At 42.3% G+C, this 19,001-nt stretch overlaps 1 protein-coding gene across 2 annotated transcripts in view; it reads right to left on the bottom strand.

Annotated features, from left to right (window-relative positions):
• MCCC2 (methylcrotonyl-CoA carboxylase subunit 2) overlaps positions 1-19,001 on the bottom strand; it is a 62,290-nt gene that overhangs the window by 7,533 nt on the left and 35,756 nt on the right. For both annotated transcript variants that reach the window (XM_021700348.1, XM_044916659.1), the window contains 7 exons: positions 17,449-17,513; positions 12,222-12,321; positions 12,015-12,110; positions 7,972-8,044; positions 4,663-4,739; positions 3,422-3,488; positions 810-966 (listed from right to left, as the gene is read on the bottom strand). In XM_021700348.1, the coding sequence (XP_021556023.1) occupies positions 810-966; positions 3,422-3,488; positions 4,663-4,739; positions 7,972-8,044; positions 12,015-12,110; positions 12,222-12,321; positions 17,449-17,513 (635 nt within the window). The remainder of the gene's footprint in view (positions 1-809; positions 967-3,421; positions 3,489-4,662; positions 4,740-7,971; positions 8,045-12,014; positions 12,111-12,221; positions 12,322-17,448; positions 17,514-19,001) is intronic.

The raw sequence follows: 19,001 nt of genomic DNA, 5'->3' as shown, positions 1-19,001 counted from the left end.
ATTCACTGTACAACACGGCAATTTCCACAGGCCTGTGTTTACCTTCTAAATCAGTGGTTCTTCGTTCTAGCTGTGCATTACAAGGGGAAAACCAGGCTTGGAACCCACCCCAGGCTAATCTCCAGAGGTGTGGCCTGAATGGAGTAGGATTTCTAAGTTCTCCAGGTGATTGTGATGTCTGTTCTGATCAATTTTATTTTCGCATCTCATCTCAATTTACTGGGCATAAAAACATTCAAAATATCCCCTTATTATCTGTGGTCATGTCCCGTTTTCCATTCCTGATATAAAATAAAGCCTTTCTGCTTTATTTTTTAGTTTTACTAGGAGATTATCAAATTTGTTAACCTTTTTTAAACAAAAACAGCTCTGGCCTTCCCTGATTCTTCTATCTTTATAATGTCCTGTTTTCTATTTTTCTTGTGTATATTAATATGCCGTTCTGTGAACTTCCTGAGCTGGCTCATTGATTTTCGGCCTTACTTCTTTTCCAATATATATATATTTACGTCTACTACACACGTTCCTCAAAGCAAGACTTTAGCTGCATCACTTAAGTTATGATATGTAGTATTTTCATCATCAGCCATTTCAAAATACTTCCTGATTCCCATTGTGGATTTCTTCCAAGTAGCACGTTTAGCCTTACACTTCATTTCGCTCCTCCAGATGATACAAATTATGATATCACTGACCAAGATCTGCAAATGTCACTCTGTGTTTCAAATAAACCCGTAACGAACTGCCCACTTGTAATTATGCTTGAAGTGTAATTCTTTGTTTCGGAGGAAACCACGACAACCACCTACCTATATGCTCTGCCACACATCCCATAGTTTCCAGCCCCGTAAGATCCCCCAATGATGACAGTTATCTTAGGCACTTCAGCACAGGCCACAGCAGCCACCATCTTGGCACCATCCTTGGCAATTCCTTCAGCTTCATATTCTCTACCGACCATAAATCCTACAAGAAAGGAAAGAAAAAAAGCCTCCGGATGATGGGATTTATGGGCAGAAGTCAATTCCAACATGGTATTTGAAGGACAGCTTACCAACTATATTTTACTACAAGGCCTCTCACTGTAATGAAATATTTGTACATGAACTATATCCCCCCAAAAAGGGTGCTATAAAAGATAAAATACAATTTTTTAATCATTTCTAAAGTTTTCCTTAGAATGGTTCATCTGGATGCACACAAAGATCTTCAAGCGAGATAAGGGTGCAAGAAACTTATCTTCAAGAAATTCTCTCAGGACAGCGGCTTGGTGATGAAAGAACGTGCCCCGGCAGGCTGAGGACAAAGGGCTGTGGCAAGGCGCACTGTGAGGCCTCCGGTACTCACGGACCTGCTTCAATACAGAAACTGCTCCTTCTGGGGGCGCCTGGGTGGCTCAGTTGGTTAAGCGACTGCCTTCGGCTCAGGTTGTGATCCTGGAGTCCCGGGATCGAGTCCCGCACCGGGCTCCCTGCTCAGCAGGGAGTCTGCATCTCCCTCTGACCCTCACCCCTCTCATGTGCTCTCTCTCTCTCTCATTCTCTCTCTCAAATAAATAAAATAAAATCTTAAAATAAAAAAAAAAAAGAAATACAAAGTGCAGGGCGCCTGGGTGGCTCAGTCGGTTAAGCGACTGCCTTCGGCTCAGGTCATGATCCTGGAGTCCCGGGATCGAGTCCCGCATCGGGCTCCCTGCTCGGCGGGGAGTCTGCTTCTCCCTCTGACCCTCCTCCCTCTCATGCTCTCTGTCTCTCATTCTCTCTGTCTCAAATAAAAAAAAAAAAAATCTTTAAAAAAAAAAAAAAAACAACCAACATCTTCGGGCGCCTGGGTGGCTCAGTTGGTTAAGCGACTGCCTTCGGCTCAGGTCATGATCCCAGGGTCCTGGGATTGAGCCCCGCATCAGGCTCCCTGCTCTGCGGGGTTCTGCTTCTCTCTCTCTCACTCCCCCTGCTTGTGTTCCCTCTCTCACTGTGTCTCTGTCAAATAAATAAATAAAATCTTTAAAAAAAAAAAAAAAAACCTAACATCTTCGTGCTCCCTTCCTTCCTCTACTCTCATCTCTGTGGAAGAAATCAGAGTTACTCAAAGACTGTCCCTGAGCCCTCTTCTCTTCTCTAGGGGTGTTCTCATCTCTTCCCACAGCTTCAAATAACATCTACCTATTCTGAGGATGCCTACATTCTCACCTGCAGCTAACACATGTCTTCTGTGCTCAAGATTTATTCAACTGCCATCTGCATATATGTTATCTCCATGAGTGTCACACAAGTATCTCAAATGCAAGGTTCCAAAACCAAACTCAACCTCTGCCCTCTGCCCCCAACCCAACTCAATAGCAAAGAACAAAAACGTAGGTATATCTTCCAGGAAGAAGGTTTACTTTACTAGTGGTTAAGAAACCATGAACCATTATTGGAAACAAGGTTCCTGGACTCGTGAAGCCTCAGAATCCCTTTTATTTGCCCTATTACCAGGTTTGCCACATAGGACCCCCTCAGGCTTCCGTCTGGATAGAATGCCTCTCAAAACTCATCTAACCAAGTATCATAAACTTAAGAGCAGCACCAGATAAAGATGTTTTAGCACCAGGACTATTTAAAGCCCTGCTGACCACCATGAGCCAAGCTCCTTTTTCTTGTGAAGACTTGCCTGATTCTAACAACTAATTAAGAGCCCTCCTTCCTTTGACCCTGAGATAACCACAGATCACTTAGAAGATGGCTAGAGAAAGCTTCCCAAGAGTGAACTTAGCTTTCAGCTAACCAACATATCTAACTGCAACATACAATATAAATAATAGAATCCTAGAATTCTAAGAAAAAGAAATCTACAACCAGAAAACCTTACAAATCATTTCATCCACCCTATTAAGATCATTTGTGAAACATGAAATCCAGAGAGGTGATATTGATCACACCATTCTTTGGAATCTAAACTCAAATCCCCAGACTATTGTTCAGGATGTGCATAGACCTTTTATAATATGTCGCTTCAGGCAGAATTAACTACACAAGAAAAGATGAGGCAAAGGGTGAACCACAGAATGTGCATGAAGTCCTTTAAGGAAAACAAAGTGTTAGCTCAGAGACGACGGGACAGACAACGCCCTCAGAGTGAGATCAGAGTGTTCCTGGTAGAGAACACAGCCCTGCTGCTGCTGGAGGGGTAGGTATGCGTGTGGACGGGGAAAGGGAAGCCGTCTGACGGTGATACGGGTAACTCAGAAACTGCTTTATTCAAATATGGATAAACTTCTCATATATTAGGGTTAAGCCTAAAAGAGACTCTACAAAGAGTATCCAATAGAACTTTCTGCTATGACAGAAGTGTTCTAGGTCTACACTGTCCAATACTGGAGTCATACTGGACAATGAGGCTCTGGAATAATGCAACAAGACTGATTAAGCTATTTTCTTACCGGTAATGTTTTGAAGGAACAGCAGAGGAATATTCCTTTGGCAGCATATCTGGATGAAGTGAGCCCCCTAAGAGCAAAGAAGATAATATTTTTAAAGAGGGGGTTAAGGGGCGCCTGGGTGGCTCAGTCGTTAAGTGTCTGCCTTCGGCTTGGGTCATGATCCCAGGGTCCTGGGATCGAGCCCCGCGTCGGGCTCCCCGCTCTGCGAGAAGCTGGCTTCTCCCCCTCCCAACTCCCCCTGCTTGTGTTCCTGCTCTCACTCTCTCTCTCTCTCTGTCAAATAAATAAATAAAATCTCAAAAAAATAAATAAATAAAATAAAGAGGGGGTTAAGAAATTTGCATCCCTCATGTATCCTGCAAACACCATACTCGGGTCAGCAGTCAGAAAGAGCGCCCTGTGACTGGCTAGTAACAATACCACCGAGCGCACCCACGGCCAACAGGACGTATGACTGGGCTGGCACCGCATGCGTTCTGCAGTCGCCCGTGTGATCACTGGCACAGAGCTGTAGGGTGACGTCAATCACGAACATTCTGAACAGCAAGTGAAACTCAAGAAACGAAGAGAAGAACTGCTTATCAGCAGGAATTCCTGAGCCTCGCCATAAGAGAATTCCTCAGTTTTCTACTTTAAAAGAAAACAGAATATAAACACTCCCAAGACAAGGATTCTCAAGAGTCTTAGGCTATGTCCATGTCATCCACAGCATTTATAATTCATGTATCTTATAAGAACTTTTTAAAACATTGGATTTTTTAAATAGTGCTCTAGTTGGGATGCCTGGGTGGCTCACTGGGTTAAGCGTCTGCCTTCGACTCAGGTCATGATCCCAGGGTCCTGGGATTGAGTCCCACATCCGGCTCCTTGCTCAGCCGGGAGCCTGCTTCTCCCTCTACCTACTGCTCCCCCTGCTTGTGCTCACGCTCTCTCTCTGACAAATAAATAAATAAAACCTTAAAAAATAAATAAAAATAAAATAAAAATAGTGCTCTAGATAAAACAGGTTAATGTAAACCTCCATAAAAACTGTTCAAGCACTAACACACACACACACACACACACGTTCACATGCACGTACACATAGTGTTCTGCCTACTAAGGCATCCGGTTAAATATTTTAAAGCTTTTAAATATTTCAAAGTTTTTATGTAATAAACTTTCATTCATTACTTGACCTTCAAAGCAAATTATGTTTAAATTAAAACAGAAAATCTTGAAACATGTTTAACACCACTTGCCTTTTTTGCAGATTCAGAAAAGAGAACTCCATTATTTCCAACGATACCTATGGGATATCCAAATATTCTAGCAAATCCTCAAAAGAAAATTGAAAAAAGATTTATGTATTTCAGAGGGCTTTTAATTCACAGCTAACAGACATAGTTATACATTCCTTAATTTCAAATCAAAGTTTAAAATGTAGAGATTTTGTCCAGGGTACGGAACAGCTCGTGTCACAGTGTTTTATTTCTAAGGTAATCGAGTCTGGGTGTTTTGCTTCCCTGAGAGTGCTCTGTGTAAAGCTGTCATTCGTCTGGTTGGTTTGGTTAGATGACGGGGTTAGGGTGTCACCCATTCGTTCGTGTAATGTATGTCCGAGTGCCCACTAGGTACCAGACAGAGGATATTCTGAAATGGAAAGAATCACAGAGAGAGAACCCTTTAAAGGCCCATGTTCAGAGCTCTCCACCGGTTTCAGGTGACTGGCTTGCCTGAAAATGCCTGTGGCGATGACAGGCCCTCAAGGTAAAGGGGATAAACTCAGCAAAGGCAGACTTGCTTTCAAAAGCAGGAACACAGTCAAGCCCGGGGGTCGTGAGTTTCCAGTAACAAATGCAGCTAAGCTCAGAAGATGGAATCTCACCGCCACTCCCACTCCCACTGCAGACACCCACTGTCCATACACACAGTAAGGGAGAAGGAAGGGAGAAGGAAAAGGAGGATAACAGTATGTGAGGGAGACACCTGAGGTAACTTCAGGAGGTTTTTGTAAACCTGAAAAACTTGGCTAGAGAAAGCTTCCCAAGAGTGAACTTCAACAAGCCTACTTAAGACTCTAAACAGGTGTCAAAGACTTGGAACCCAAGAGTCAACAAACTGCTTGTTGAAGTGGGTCAAAGAAAGCACGCGACCAAAGTGCCCAGAACCAGGCTCTGTCTTCAAGCTCAAGACGCACAGGCCGTGGCAGAGACATCTCTGGTTCTGTGACATAAAGCAGGTACTTGAAAAATTGTTGAAGAAAAATGAATGGATAAGAGAGAATGTCCACCCACGGATACACCAGAACACTGAACCGTTAAAAATTTGTTTTCGTTCTTTACTCTGGCTTTGTCTTGGTTTTCTTGGTCTTTCAGTCCTAAAACCCCGGCCCAAAGCCTATGCTGTCCATCTTAAATGGCACTACCACTTGCGGAGGCAATGCCGAGGGGTAACCTTCCCCAGAGGTCTAGCAATCCACTCAGGAGTTCAGCCTCACCCCACAAAAACAGCGAGGAATCCTACACATCTCTCGGCAGTGTGGTACTGCCCTGAGGTATAGCGCCCCGTGAGCTATTTAGACTTTCACCCTTAGCCTGGCCTGGGATCTCCAGGCATAGGACCTGCTAAGTAGGGCACATGCCCCACTATATTAGGGACACAGAGGAAGTGTCTTCACCAAATTCCTTCGGGCCAAACAGGAAAGCAAAATGTCCAAGAAACTACTAGGGCCTATATAAGGCAAGTACAGAGGCAGGAGGAAACTCTTCAGAGCTGCTAGAGACACCTGATCCTCAGAAAAATCTGTCCTTCTCCCTCCCCCGCCAATACTTCCTCATCTCACCACTCCCCATGCCCCTCTTCTTCTCACACCCCTTCTCTTTCCCCAATCTTATTTGAATTCCGGTACAGTCAAGAAGAGATAGAGGAACTACATATATCCTTAGTATTCTAGGGAACAAAGGTACCACAAGTCTTTCAGCAAGTAAGGGGCAAATTCTTAAAAACAGATGACCAAGACAGCCCATCTATCTTTGGGGAGAGAAGGAGAAACAGCTCTGACCTGTTTCAAACTGCTGCACAAGAGGTTACATCCTGAACTATTTGGTCACAAATCCTAAATATATATCAAACAAAAAGCTCTTAATCACTTAAACACCTCAATACAAAAGCATAAATTCCATTCCCACTATGAACCCTTTTGTTGCTCATAAATCAAACCAGGAGAAAAGTGTTGTGATTTATCCTTAAGCCTCAACGTATATTTGCAATTTGGATTTTTGTAGTGAGTTATATCTTTTTTTACTCTGATATGTTGTCTCCAGGTTACTTACTACATTTTCTAGCTTTCATAAGACCAAATAAAATTCACAGAATTACTTCTGTCATTTGTCCAAGATAGATTATTATGGGTCTAGCATCTATGTTTCAAATACTTTTCTTCAAAAGCCTACAAACTCAACATTTCAGATGAACGAATGAACTTTTATAAACAGCCTTATTTTGTTTTTTTCAGATTTGGTTTTCTGTCCTGTAGTCTCAATCTAGTGTTTGCATGATTCAATGTTAGACCTACACAGAGGCTATGCGAAGGTGTAACTTACTTAATGTCCTTCTAGGAAGCTCAACATCATATAAAACCTGCTAGTAGAATTAAAGACTAAAGAACCAAGAAAACAGTGCTGAAATTTTCAAAATTATTACAAATTATCCAGAGAAACAAAAAGAACTACAAATATTTCTGCTAACTTTGCTTTGATAAGAAGCTTTTTTTTTTTTTTTAAGAGAAGGGGAGAGAAGTGGGGTGAGGGGCAGATAGAGAGGGAGGGAGAGAATCTTAAGCAGGCTCCATGCCCAGTGCAGAGCCTCACGTGGGGCTCGATCCCACAACCCTGAGATCATGACCTGAGCCAAAATCAAGAGTTGGATGCTGAACCGACTGAGCCACCCAGGTGCCCCAATAAGAAGTTTTTTATACAGTGAAGACCACCAAGTCTTGGACAAGGTCCTATCCAATAGCATCTAGCTGTCATCATCGTAAACTCAGGACCTATGAAGCTACTCAGCTACACATGACCTTCACAAAACAACTCCTTTTGAATACAGACCCACACACTTTACCACTCTAAATAACAAAGCTCACGCCAAGTACGTCAATACCTTGAGAGAAGAGATCACTTATTTTCAAAGCAATAGAAAATGTTCAAGGGTGCCTCACTGGCTCAGTCCGGAGAACATAGGACTCTTGATCTCAGGGTGGTGAGGTCAAGCCCAACATCAGGTGTAGAGATTACTAAAAAATAAAATCTTTAGGGGGCGCCTGGGTGGCTCAGTCATTAAACGTCTGCCTTCGGCTCAGGTCATGATCCCAGGGTCCTGGGATCAAGCCCCGCATCGGGCTCCCTGCTCGGCGGGAAGCCTGCTTCTCCCTCTCCCACTCCCTCTGCTTGTGTTCCCTCTCTCGCTGTGTCTCTCTCTGTCAAATAAATAAATAAAATCTTTAAATAAAATAAAAGAAAATCTTTAAAAAAAAGAAAAATGTTCCTATTTTTAATTCTTTGCCTTTTTACCTGTAACTAATGTGTCTCCATATAAGGCTTTGAACTCGTTGAATCTGCTTCCATCCACGATTCTAGCAATGACCTAAGAAGAAAAATAACAATGTCCCGGGGAGATTATATTACAAAAGAATTTTTACATTAAAGTTATTCATAAGGAAAACAAGTTCAGCGTTAAGTTGTCACTTTCATAGAATTTCACCCTACAGAGCGAGCCTTCGCAGCAGAATTCCACTTTGTATGCAGGGGGAAGGCCCTGACGTCACTCTGGACCCCGGTTTCATACCACACTGTAAGAGCCACAGCACCATGGTAGAGACCAGAAAAGCAGAGAGACTGTGAGGGCTGGAAGCTGGACTCAGAGCTTCAGGAGCTGCTCAAAAGTATTGGCAAAGGGTCAGGGATTCAATCACAAAGCATGATATAGGCTCAGAGTCAGGAGACTTAGCCTCCCAACAAAGGGATCGCACAGGATTTGCGTGTCCTGGATAAAGTCTCAGTTCTCACTTTTGCAAAGTTGGGACAAAGTTGTGAGTATGTGATGAACCTAAAAAAATAATGCTGAGATGAAGACCCAGCTATGCCTCAGTTTTTTCATCTGATTAAAAAAAAAAAAAAGATAAGGGGAACCCTCTTGCACCACTGATGGGAATGCAAACTGGTGCAGCTACTCTGGAAAACAGTATGGAGCTCCCTCAAAAAGTTAAAAAAAAATGAACTACCCTACAATCCAGCAATTGCACTACTAGGTATTTACCCCAAGGATACAAAAACACTGATTCAGAGGGATACATGCACCCTGATGTTTATAGCAGCATTATCTACAGTAGCCAAACTATGGAGGGAGCCCAAATGTCCATCGACTGATGAATGGATAAAGATGTGATACACACACACACACACACACACACACACACACAGGAATATTACTCAGCCATCAAAAATAATGAAATATTGCCATTTGCCACAAAGTGGATGGAGCTAGAGTGTATTATGCTAAGTGAATTAGTCAGAGAAAGACAAATATCATATGACTTCACTTAAATGAGGAATTTAAGAAACAAAACAGATGAACATAGGGGGAGGGGAAAAAAAGAGAGGGAAACAAACCATAAGAGGCTCTTAACAACAGAGAGAACAAACTGAGGGTTGATGGAGGGAGATGGGTGGGGGGATGGACCAGATGGGTGATGGGGATTAAGGAGGGCATTTGTGATGAGCACTGGGTATTGTAGGGAAGTGATGAAACATTGGATTCTACACCTGAAACTAATATTGCACTGTGTGTTAACTAGCTGGAATTTAAATCAAAACCTAAAAAGTTTAAAAAAAAAAAAAAAGAAGAAGATAATACTTAAAAAGTGCTAACTAAAGCACACTGCCTAGCCCTCACTGAAAAGTAGCTATTATTATTAAGACTTCAATAAAGGTTCCTTGATTCTGAATCTGATCCCACATATATACATATTTAATCTAAAAGGAGTAATTACTAAATAGTTTATCCTTGGGATTCATCATATACATCAAGACTATTTCAAAGAGTTCCAAACATATTCCAAATTTCTTCAGAAACTATTTTAGATGATACACACCATTCTTCTTTCTAGTCCAAACTTCCTTTTTCCTGTTTACCACATCAAAGCCTTGTTTTGTAACATGCAAAGGCTGAAAAATGAGTGAATGCTTCCCAGTATCATTCTTTCCAAAAATTAAGAGCATACTTGGAATTATTTTTTATTTTCCTAAAAGGTCCGATAATGTAATGGGAATATAAGTTATCTGTTCTAAATGCTATGTAGCTCCAAAACTGTACCTTCTAAAACACAATCAACACACAACAACCACCATTCTTTCACACAAAAATAAAGCCCCTCAAACAGCACAGCAAACTAGGGCCACTTAGTATGAAGCTATCTCCTATTTGCTTTACGACGACCACCACCCAGCCACATAAGACATATTAACTCATCTTCACAAAGACTCACACTTCAGGAAGCAGACATATCATTTGGTACTATGGCTATTTCTAGAAGTGGAAAGCGATACTCAGAGAGGTCCAATCCAGTACCACTGACGAGGGAAACAAGGACTACAAGCCAGGTTTTCCAATGAACATTCCGGTGCTGTCCCCCAGCTCCATATACTAGTAAGACCTCCATATAAGACTTACTTGCAATTATAGAAAAGCATAATACATGATCATCACAATGATGAATCTGAATCAGCAAAAGGTAGAAAGTCCAGGAAACTTTAAGAAGGTAAAAGTCTATCTTTATAAAAAGACCTCCATTTAAATGAAATGGAACTATCATGAAGGCATGGATGTGCATCTGCTTCACTCATTTCTGTACCCTTGGTGCCTCAAACAGCATCTTCAGAGAGCAAGCATTCAATAAACACTGTTGAATAGATGGAAAAAAGTGGTTATGTTTAACAGGATGAATTCTTAGCCATCTAGAACACTTGGCTATCCACAACAACTCATTTCTCAAGCATATCAGATTGTTAAGTATCAAATTTTATATGCCTGTAATTAATGAAAAAGGCAAGCTAAAATCCTAATTCTATAACTTATAGTTAACCAAGTCACCTTGCTAAAGTGAAATACCAGTTGGAGTTCCATAAAAATCCAGAATGTTAAGACCCTCTACTATAGGGTATTGCCTCAATAAATAACTGTGCACATCCACAGGTGGGATAGTACATTCATCAATTCATTCAAAAAAATATTTACTGAGGGACACTGGGTTAAGCCTTCGGCTCAGGTCATGATCCCAGAGTCCTGGGATCGAGTCCCGCGTTGGGCTCCCTGCTCAGCGGGGAGCCTGTTTCTCCCTCTCTCTCTGCCTGCTGCTCCCCCAGTTTGTGCGTGCGTGCTCTCTCTCTCTGACAAATAAATAAAATCTTTAAAATATATATATATATTTACTGAGTGCCTACCATGTCACCAGGTATTATTATAGCAAATAGGACCTAGCCATGGAAATGGTTTCAAGAAGAACTTATAAATATTGGAGAAATGTTTGTAATTTAAACTGGAGAATTTTAAAAATATACATGTGTATGTTTGCATGTACAGACGATCACAGCTACATAAAAATGTATATACACATATATACAAATTACATTAAGCTGAAACACCAAAATATTCACTGCTTTCTCTGGATGGTAGAATTATAAGCAATCTTCTGTTTTTCTGCATTTTCTACAATTTTGCACAATTAGCACACAATAGTTTTATAGTCCAAAGGAAAACTAACAAATATGAAGGCAGAGAAACTGACAGTAAGGTTATTTCTTAATTTAAAAAGTATTCTGTCATATATGGATAGTGAACAAAATAAGACTACATGCTATATGCAAGCACTAAAAATTATCAATCTAGACCAAAGAAGACCATGTCAGCAATCTGTAACCATAGCAACATCTTCGAATGTAATCAAAAGTCTAATCTCTGCTAAGGTCATATTGATCTAAAAGGGTATGTTTTTTCCTTTCACAACGTACTGACATTTCCTCCACTTCCCAAAATAAGAGCACTAAAAAGAAATAGATGAAATTTATGAAGTTGCCTACATCATTTCTAACGTCCACAGGAATAGGCAGTCCTATTTATGAACAAAGCAAGCTCCATCATTGTGCAATGAAAACTTTCCAACCATTAAGAGGTTTTTATCCCCCTCTCCCTTCTAGAAAGAGATCCTTCTCTTTTATGTCACACCCTACTGAAATCCACAAGAGGCTCTAGGCAGGAAGGTATCTGAACAGATTTCACCTTAAAAATGGATATACTCTTAACTCTAGGAAACAAACTGAGATTGCTGGATGGGAGGGGGGTGGGGAGATGGGGTAACTGGGTGATGGGCATTAAGGAGGGCACGTGATGTAATGAGCACTGAGTATTATATAAGACTGATTAATCACTGACCACTACCTCTGAAACCAATAAATATTAATTAATTGAATTTAAATTTAAAAAATAAACTTTAAAAAATGGATACACATACAACGAGACTGACAGCATGGTTTAGAGCTCACAGCCCCACTCTACACACCTCTCGAATATCAAAGTGCCTCTTAAGGTTAGTACCAACTATTCCATACAATTCATCAGCAGGAAATAAAGGATCTTCAGAAGGTTCTACAGTAACCTGCAGAAATATAAAACAACCATATTAACCTATTTAAAGATATCATTCAAGGTTACATAAGCCAAAATGCTTTTGAAGAAAATAAAAGATGTAAGAACATAACCAACTCACATCCAATTTCTTCTGATAATTTAAATTCCTCACAATCATCCTAGTTAGGTGAAGGGCATGATGATCATCCAAAGCGTAGTAGTCGGATACTCCAGACTTTCTACAGAGTAAAGCACACTAAAATAATCAGAACAGGGAAAAGGAAAATAAATATCTTAAACCCTAAAGATCTTCTCTCATCTAAGGATGACATCATTTTTACTTCCAAAATACTTTAATCAATGTCATCCAACTTGATTCTCATAACGTCCCCAGCAGAACAGTATTATCCTTATTTTACAAACAGGAAAAACTGAGGTCTACCTATATTAAGTACCCTGCCCTAGGACCACCAGTAGCTGTATAAGTATCCACATGTTCTATTTCTCAATCTTGACCTTCTTCTACTGGACCAGAGAGCCTTGCTGATGAGGACTTCTATTTAATGCTCATCCCATGCACCTCAAACAAAACTGTATATGATAAAGCTCAACAACCGCAGATGTAGTCCATAACAACGAAGTGTCTGTAACTCACTGAGTTCCTAATGAAGATGGCAACTATTGCAGGGAGACTGCTGAGGCCCCAACCTTACAAAGTCACACCTTAAGAGTAAGCATGACGACTCTGTCCCTCAGATCAATGGGAAAAATTAGTATTGATAAAACAGAACTGCGATAAGGGCCACAGAAGTTCCTGCTCAATCTCAAGTTCAATGTGAATGAAGCATGGGCTTCCTCTGTTTATTAGCTTTGTTCTGATTAGATGGCTTTTTTATCTCATATGTAGATATACTCATTCTAGAATATAGTATTTAAAAAAAACTGTGCCTGGGTGGTGCAGCTGGTTGAGCCTTGGACTCTTGGTTTCAGCTCAGGTCGTGATCGTGGGATTGAGCCCCGCAATGGGCTCCACGCTCAGCAGAAAGTCTGTTTAGGACTCTCTCTCCCTCTGCCCCTTCCCCCTTTGTGCGCGCATGCACGTGCATGCTCACTCTCTCTCTCTCTAAAATCAATCAATCAATCAATCAATCAATAACTGTAGGGGTGCTTGACTGGCTCAGTCGGTGGAGCGTGGAACTCTTGATCTCAGGATTGTAAGTTCGAGCCCTACGATGGGTGTAAAGATTGCTTAAAAATAAAAATTTTTTAAAAATAAATAAATAAAATAACTATAAAGACAGACAAAAATATGTACCTGAAGAAAAGAGAATTTTGGTTCATTTTATGAGTAAGGGCTAATCTGCTGCAATCTAAATTGTGATGTGTTGTCTAGGGAAAATGCCAAACCCTTAGCAGGTATTTCTTAGAACTGGGTTCTCAGGGTGGTTTCAGGGCACTCTCCACCTCTGGTTTGGCTATTTCTAAATGAGAATAGAGACCGTATTTACTCCTTGCTATAGCCCCGCAACACTTCGCAAATGGTAGACCCTTCAGTTTTTTTTAACTTAATATGACATTTTATAACTAACCATATCTTTGAAATGCTTCATACATCATACCAGCTATAACTGCTGACTTCTAGCTACACTGCAGTAATTCAGAAAGCAAAAAGAAGCAGAAGGAACTACTTCCAAATCAGTAAATATTTAAAATAAAATGCTTTCTTTTTTTTGTTTTAAAGATTTTATTTATTTATTTGACAGAGAGAGGCACAGCCAGAGAGGGAACACAAGCAGGGGGAGTGGGAGAGGGAGAAGCAGGCTTCCCGCCAAGCAGGGAGCCTGATGTGGGGCTTGATCCCAAGACCCTGAGATCATGACCTGAGCCGAAGGCAGATGCTTAACGACTGAGCCACCCAGGCGCCCCTAAAATGCTTTCTTTTAAAAACTGCCTAATATTTACCAAAACAGCAGGAAAGGGAAACCTTTGATGAGACACTATATTATAGAAGACTTTGTGTCAAAGTAATTCCTCAGGATGGCTAATCAGAGAGGTTTAAGATATGTATTTACAAAGACCGAAGAAACCCAAAGCAATTTGTGACTAGTAAATTTTATCACACTGTTCAAAAAAAAGCCATCACCACCTAATCACTGTCCCATGATTTTAAACAGGTTATTATGAATAATCATAACTAGTAGTAATAGGGCACTTACCAGGTACCAGACACTGTGCTATGAGGTGGGAACTATTCTTATCTTCACTTTACATGTGAAGACAAGAGACTCAATGAAGTTAACTAGTTTGTCCAGTCATAAGGGTGGTAAGTAAGGCAAACAGAAGATGAATTCTAGAACCTACACCCCTAACTTGGTATATACTGCCTACAGCTTTTATGGGCACCAGATAACTTTTTTTAAAGAGTCAAAAATTTTTTAATTAATGCTCCTCAAATACTATCTTCATCTCCTTGTTAATCATCCACAAACAGTGGCAGCCCACTTTGTCCTGTACCCCACTCACCTTATTCTACCTGCGGCCGCCTCTCTCCAGGCTGACACACCCACGCCAGTCTCCCTGCCACTGTCAGTGCGATCAGAGAGGAACGCAGCGTGGCCACTCACACGCTTGTGCTCACCGTAAATAAGCAAGTGTTCTGTTCCACACACACAGAAACTCAGGCTCGTGCTAAGCTTTTCTCCGCCAACCTCAACACCACTCCCTTAACCACTCCTCCCTTCGCCTCTAGTTGGAAATCGGAAGCATGCTAGCATATTCATTTTGTAATTGTTTTTAGTTCTTTTCATTTCTCTTTTTACATGAGATTATTAATCCTTGAGGGCAGGAACCAGGCCTGAAATTGTTCCGTGTTCCTCACAACACTTAGCGCCATCAATCTACCCACAGTACGCACTCAGTTGAGAAAAGGAATGAAGGGAAACTGGGGCAAATGTGGGTCCCCCACATAAGTTTTCTAAAGGCGCAGCAGTGTTTGACAGGAAAGTAGAAATGTCACACCTGTCTCTCCTTTCCTACCCACTAGACTGCTCCCGTAGCCACCTGCCCCCCTGGGTGTGAGGCCTGGCAGCACAAAGAGAGGTTTATGCACCTGCCAGGCCACAGAGCTCAGTGAGTAGATCGACTTGCCATCTATGCCTGGCTTCCTTGGGTATGGTCCAGGGCCCTCCTCTTTATCTACACTCACCTCGAGTTGAGCTAGCTCATCTATTCCCATCGTTTTAAATTCTAGTTCTATGCTGATGACTCCCCAACACTGATCTGGGCTGCAGACTCTTTACCAATTAACTGCCTACTCAGCCAGCGTGCCTACTTGGATGTCTCAAGCACCTCTAACTTATCGGGTCCAAAAGGAACACCCAATCCCCCTGCCCTGTCCCCAGATCTCCTCCTCCTCCCATCTTCCCAGTCTCAGGAAGTCATACCTTTTCCACTCATCATCTTTGTCACCTCACTTTCCTAAACCCCTTGGATGAAATCCAAAAGCAAGTCCTTCAAACCTGTCTCTACAGCAGAGCTCGAACCTGGTCACTCCCCCTACCTGCACTACCACCAGAACCATCTAAGCCACCAGCATCTCTCACCTGCTGTTCCTGATAAAACCCCCTGACTGGACAGACTCAGGCCAACCCCCTAAATGTTCTGCTTAGCAGCCAGAGTGACTTTTTCTAATGAAATATTTGATAACAGCATCTCTCTCCTTAAAACTCTTCAATGGTTTCCTAATTGCTCTTAAAAGAAAAAAAAAGTCCACTCTTTAATGACCAGTTATGATAAACAACAACAATAAAAATAATGGCAGTTAATATTTACAGGTACTTAATTAAAGCAGGCACTGTTTCAAGCAATTTACACGTATCATCTCATTTCATTCTCACAAAACTCTAGGAGGTAGGCGGTCTGCTTACCCCTGAACTCTAACCTGAAATGACTGGACCAGTGACGTGATGGAGCCAGCTCAGGACTGACTCACAGAGCCAAGTGTGTACACCTCTTTCTGATTCCACACTCCCTGGTCCTGTTGGGACCCTGTCATCAGCCTCAGTGGGATACTTTACACCAGAAGCATTGGCAGATGCCACAAAGCCGGACTTTTCCCCTCCCCAGAGAACCAGCTGCTCTTGAGAGTTGAGCTAAGCTCCTCCATAGTCTGGCTGCCTCTGCATCTACTTTGTGTGGCTGAGTGGACTGCAGGAACCTGAAACCGCCTCCAGCCCACTTGGGCAAGCGCAGGCGCCAGAGAGCAGCCACAGACTCACAAGCACTTCCTAAGTCCCGATGGGACTTCCCCAACAAGCCCTGTGATCAACAGTCTCCTCTGCCTCCCAGCTCCTTCCTGTATGCCTCGCGTGCACTAGACCCACGTGCATAAGACCCAGTGTGGAACTGAACGAAACGCCAATCTTTTGGTTTGAATTGACTAAACTAGCCTTAGCCTAGGAACCCCCAAGTGCTCCAATCATGGACCCTAAGAAAAAAATGTGCTCAGGCTCTGCCTCTGTCTGCACTCTGCCTTGAGCTCCCAGCGTGGCCCCTCGAGGCATGCCGTGTACTTCCTCCAGGTTCTGTGAGTAATGAACTTGTCCATTTCAATTTCTCCTGTGGTCTGTTGTTGAACCACAGCTCGCCATCCAGCACTCTGTGCTCCACTTAACAAATATTAATTTAACAATGTCATGGGGCGCCTGGATGGCTCAGTCGGTAAAACATCTGACTTCTTGATTTCAGCTCAGGTCATGATCTCAGGGTTGTGAGATCGAGCCCTGAGTCAGGCTCCATGCTGAGCGTGCAGCCTGCTTGGGATTCTCTCTCTCTCCCTCTGCCCCTCCCCACTCGTGCGCTCTCTCTCTAAAAATAAAATCTTTATAAAAAAAACCCACAAAGTCATAACACCTGCACACCAGTGGGTTGGATCAACCTTCTATATGCTCTCCCTATACTTCTTTACAGGCCTTACCACACATACACATTAAATCATCTTTTGGTAATAACTTACCACCCATCTCCCTGACTAGAATGTTACGCTCCTTGAGGTCAAAGACAGTGTCTATCTCATAATCTTCAATACCTATAACAGTGTCTGCCACACAACAGGTGCTGGACGGATGTTTGTTAAAGAAATGAGGAACCTGTTCTCCAGTCTATCTAGGCAATAACGAACAAGCTGACGTTCTAGCTTAGGAATGCAACCCTACAGTTCAAAGAACTGAACCCTGAAACAGCAGCTCAAGAACAGATCAACTGTGGTTGGATCTGGCAAGTTTAACTCTTAGAAAAAATAATTAAATTTTCTCTTCAACAGGCAGACAACAATGAATCCTGGAAAGCAACAAGTGCTTCTGTCTCACCTGCAATGCAGATCAGCACCGCCAAGATCCTCGGCCAACACTTCCTCTCCAGTGGCGGCTTTCACCTACAGCAAGGAGGAAAGTCAGTGGTGAGTTCTGCCCATCAGAGAAATAAAAATGCTTACCTAACATGCATGTCTTCTAACCTGACTATGCCTACCACTCTTTCTTCCACACAGCTAAAGATTTTTGGTTTTTTTCTTTCTTTTTTTTTTGTAAAGATTTTATTTATTTATTTGAGAGAGAGAGAGAGAATGAGAGACAGAGAGCATGAGAGGGAGGAGGGTCAGAGGGAGAAGCAGACTCCCCGCTGAGCAGGGAGCCCGATATGGGACTCGATCCCAGGACTCCAGGATCATGACCTGAGCCGAAGGCAGTCGCTTAACCAACTGAGCCACCCAGGCGCCCCTCTTTTTTTTTTTTTTTTCATTTTTTAAGTAGACCTCACACCCAGCATGGAGCCCAGTGCAGGGCTCGAACTCAAGACCCTGAGATCAAGACCTGAGCTGAGATCAAGAGTCCGACACTTAACCAACTGAGACACCCAATCGCCCCAAGATTGTTTTCTTATTCCACCCATCCAGCAAACCTAGAAAAAACTGTCTCTGGTCTACAGATGAAAGATCTGAACCCAGAGCCACTAAGGAATTTCCCCACAGCCCCTGAGCAAGTGATGGAACCTGAGTTGAATTGAGGTATTTCTGGTCTGCAAGCCCGCTCTCCTTCTCCTACCTTCTGCACAGTAAAGCATTTGTGTCTGTGTATATGCTGTTCCCACTGCCTGGGCTCCCTGCTCTCTGTCACCCACCTGGGGAATCCCTCCTGATCCTTTAGGCCCCATCTGCTCTATGTGGTTTTCCCTGACCTGCGCAGCCCCTTTCGTCATTAATGACACTCCAGAGCAATACTAGAACAACACCTGCTCATCTGTGGTCCAAGAATACTCCTTGTACACCTCCAACAGGGCCCCTGCCAGACTGCGCATGTCAGAGATCTGCAGGTGTCTGTCTCTCTTGTCTCTATACTGGGAGGGCTTGATGACAGCAACTGTGATGTATTCATCTTTGAATGCTCAGAAAATTTAATGAGTTAATGCCTTTTGTGGCCTATGCTGAAAAACTGCAGTAACTATCACAAATTCTTAAAAGTGCAATACCTTCAAGAGGCCAAAAAAAATCTCTAAGATTACCCACATCTAAGATTCAGCCAAATATGACCAAAAAGAAAGAAACCTCAAGTAATAAATTAAGAATGACTTAACTATTGCCTGAGAAATTCTAATAAGAAAACAGAAAAACCATTTAGTGCCAAATGTCAAACTGACCCCATAGGAATTGCTTACTGATTCCTACTTCTTTGGGTTGACTGATTTCTTTTTCTTCAAATAGGAAAAACTGTTATTAGAGCAATGAACATTTATCTAAATTGCAGCATAGAAAGGACTTATTATTCACTACATCAAAAGTTGTCTTAAGGGGCGCCTGGGTGGCTCAGTCGGTCAAGCGCCTGCCTTCGGCTCAGGTCATGATCCTGGAGTCCCGGGATCGAGTCCC

The sequence above is a fragment of the Neomonachus schauinslandi genome, chromosome 7 (assembly GCF_002201575.2).
Source record: "Neomonachus schauinslandi chromosome 7, ASM220157v2, whole genome shotgun sequence".
Classification (NCBI taxonomy): domain Eukaryota; kingdom Metazoa; phylum Chordata; class Mammalia; order Carnivora; family Phocidae; genus Neomonachus; species Neomonachus schauinslandi.
This window is presented reverse-complemented; position numbering and strand designations above follow the sequence as displayed.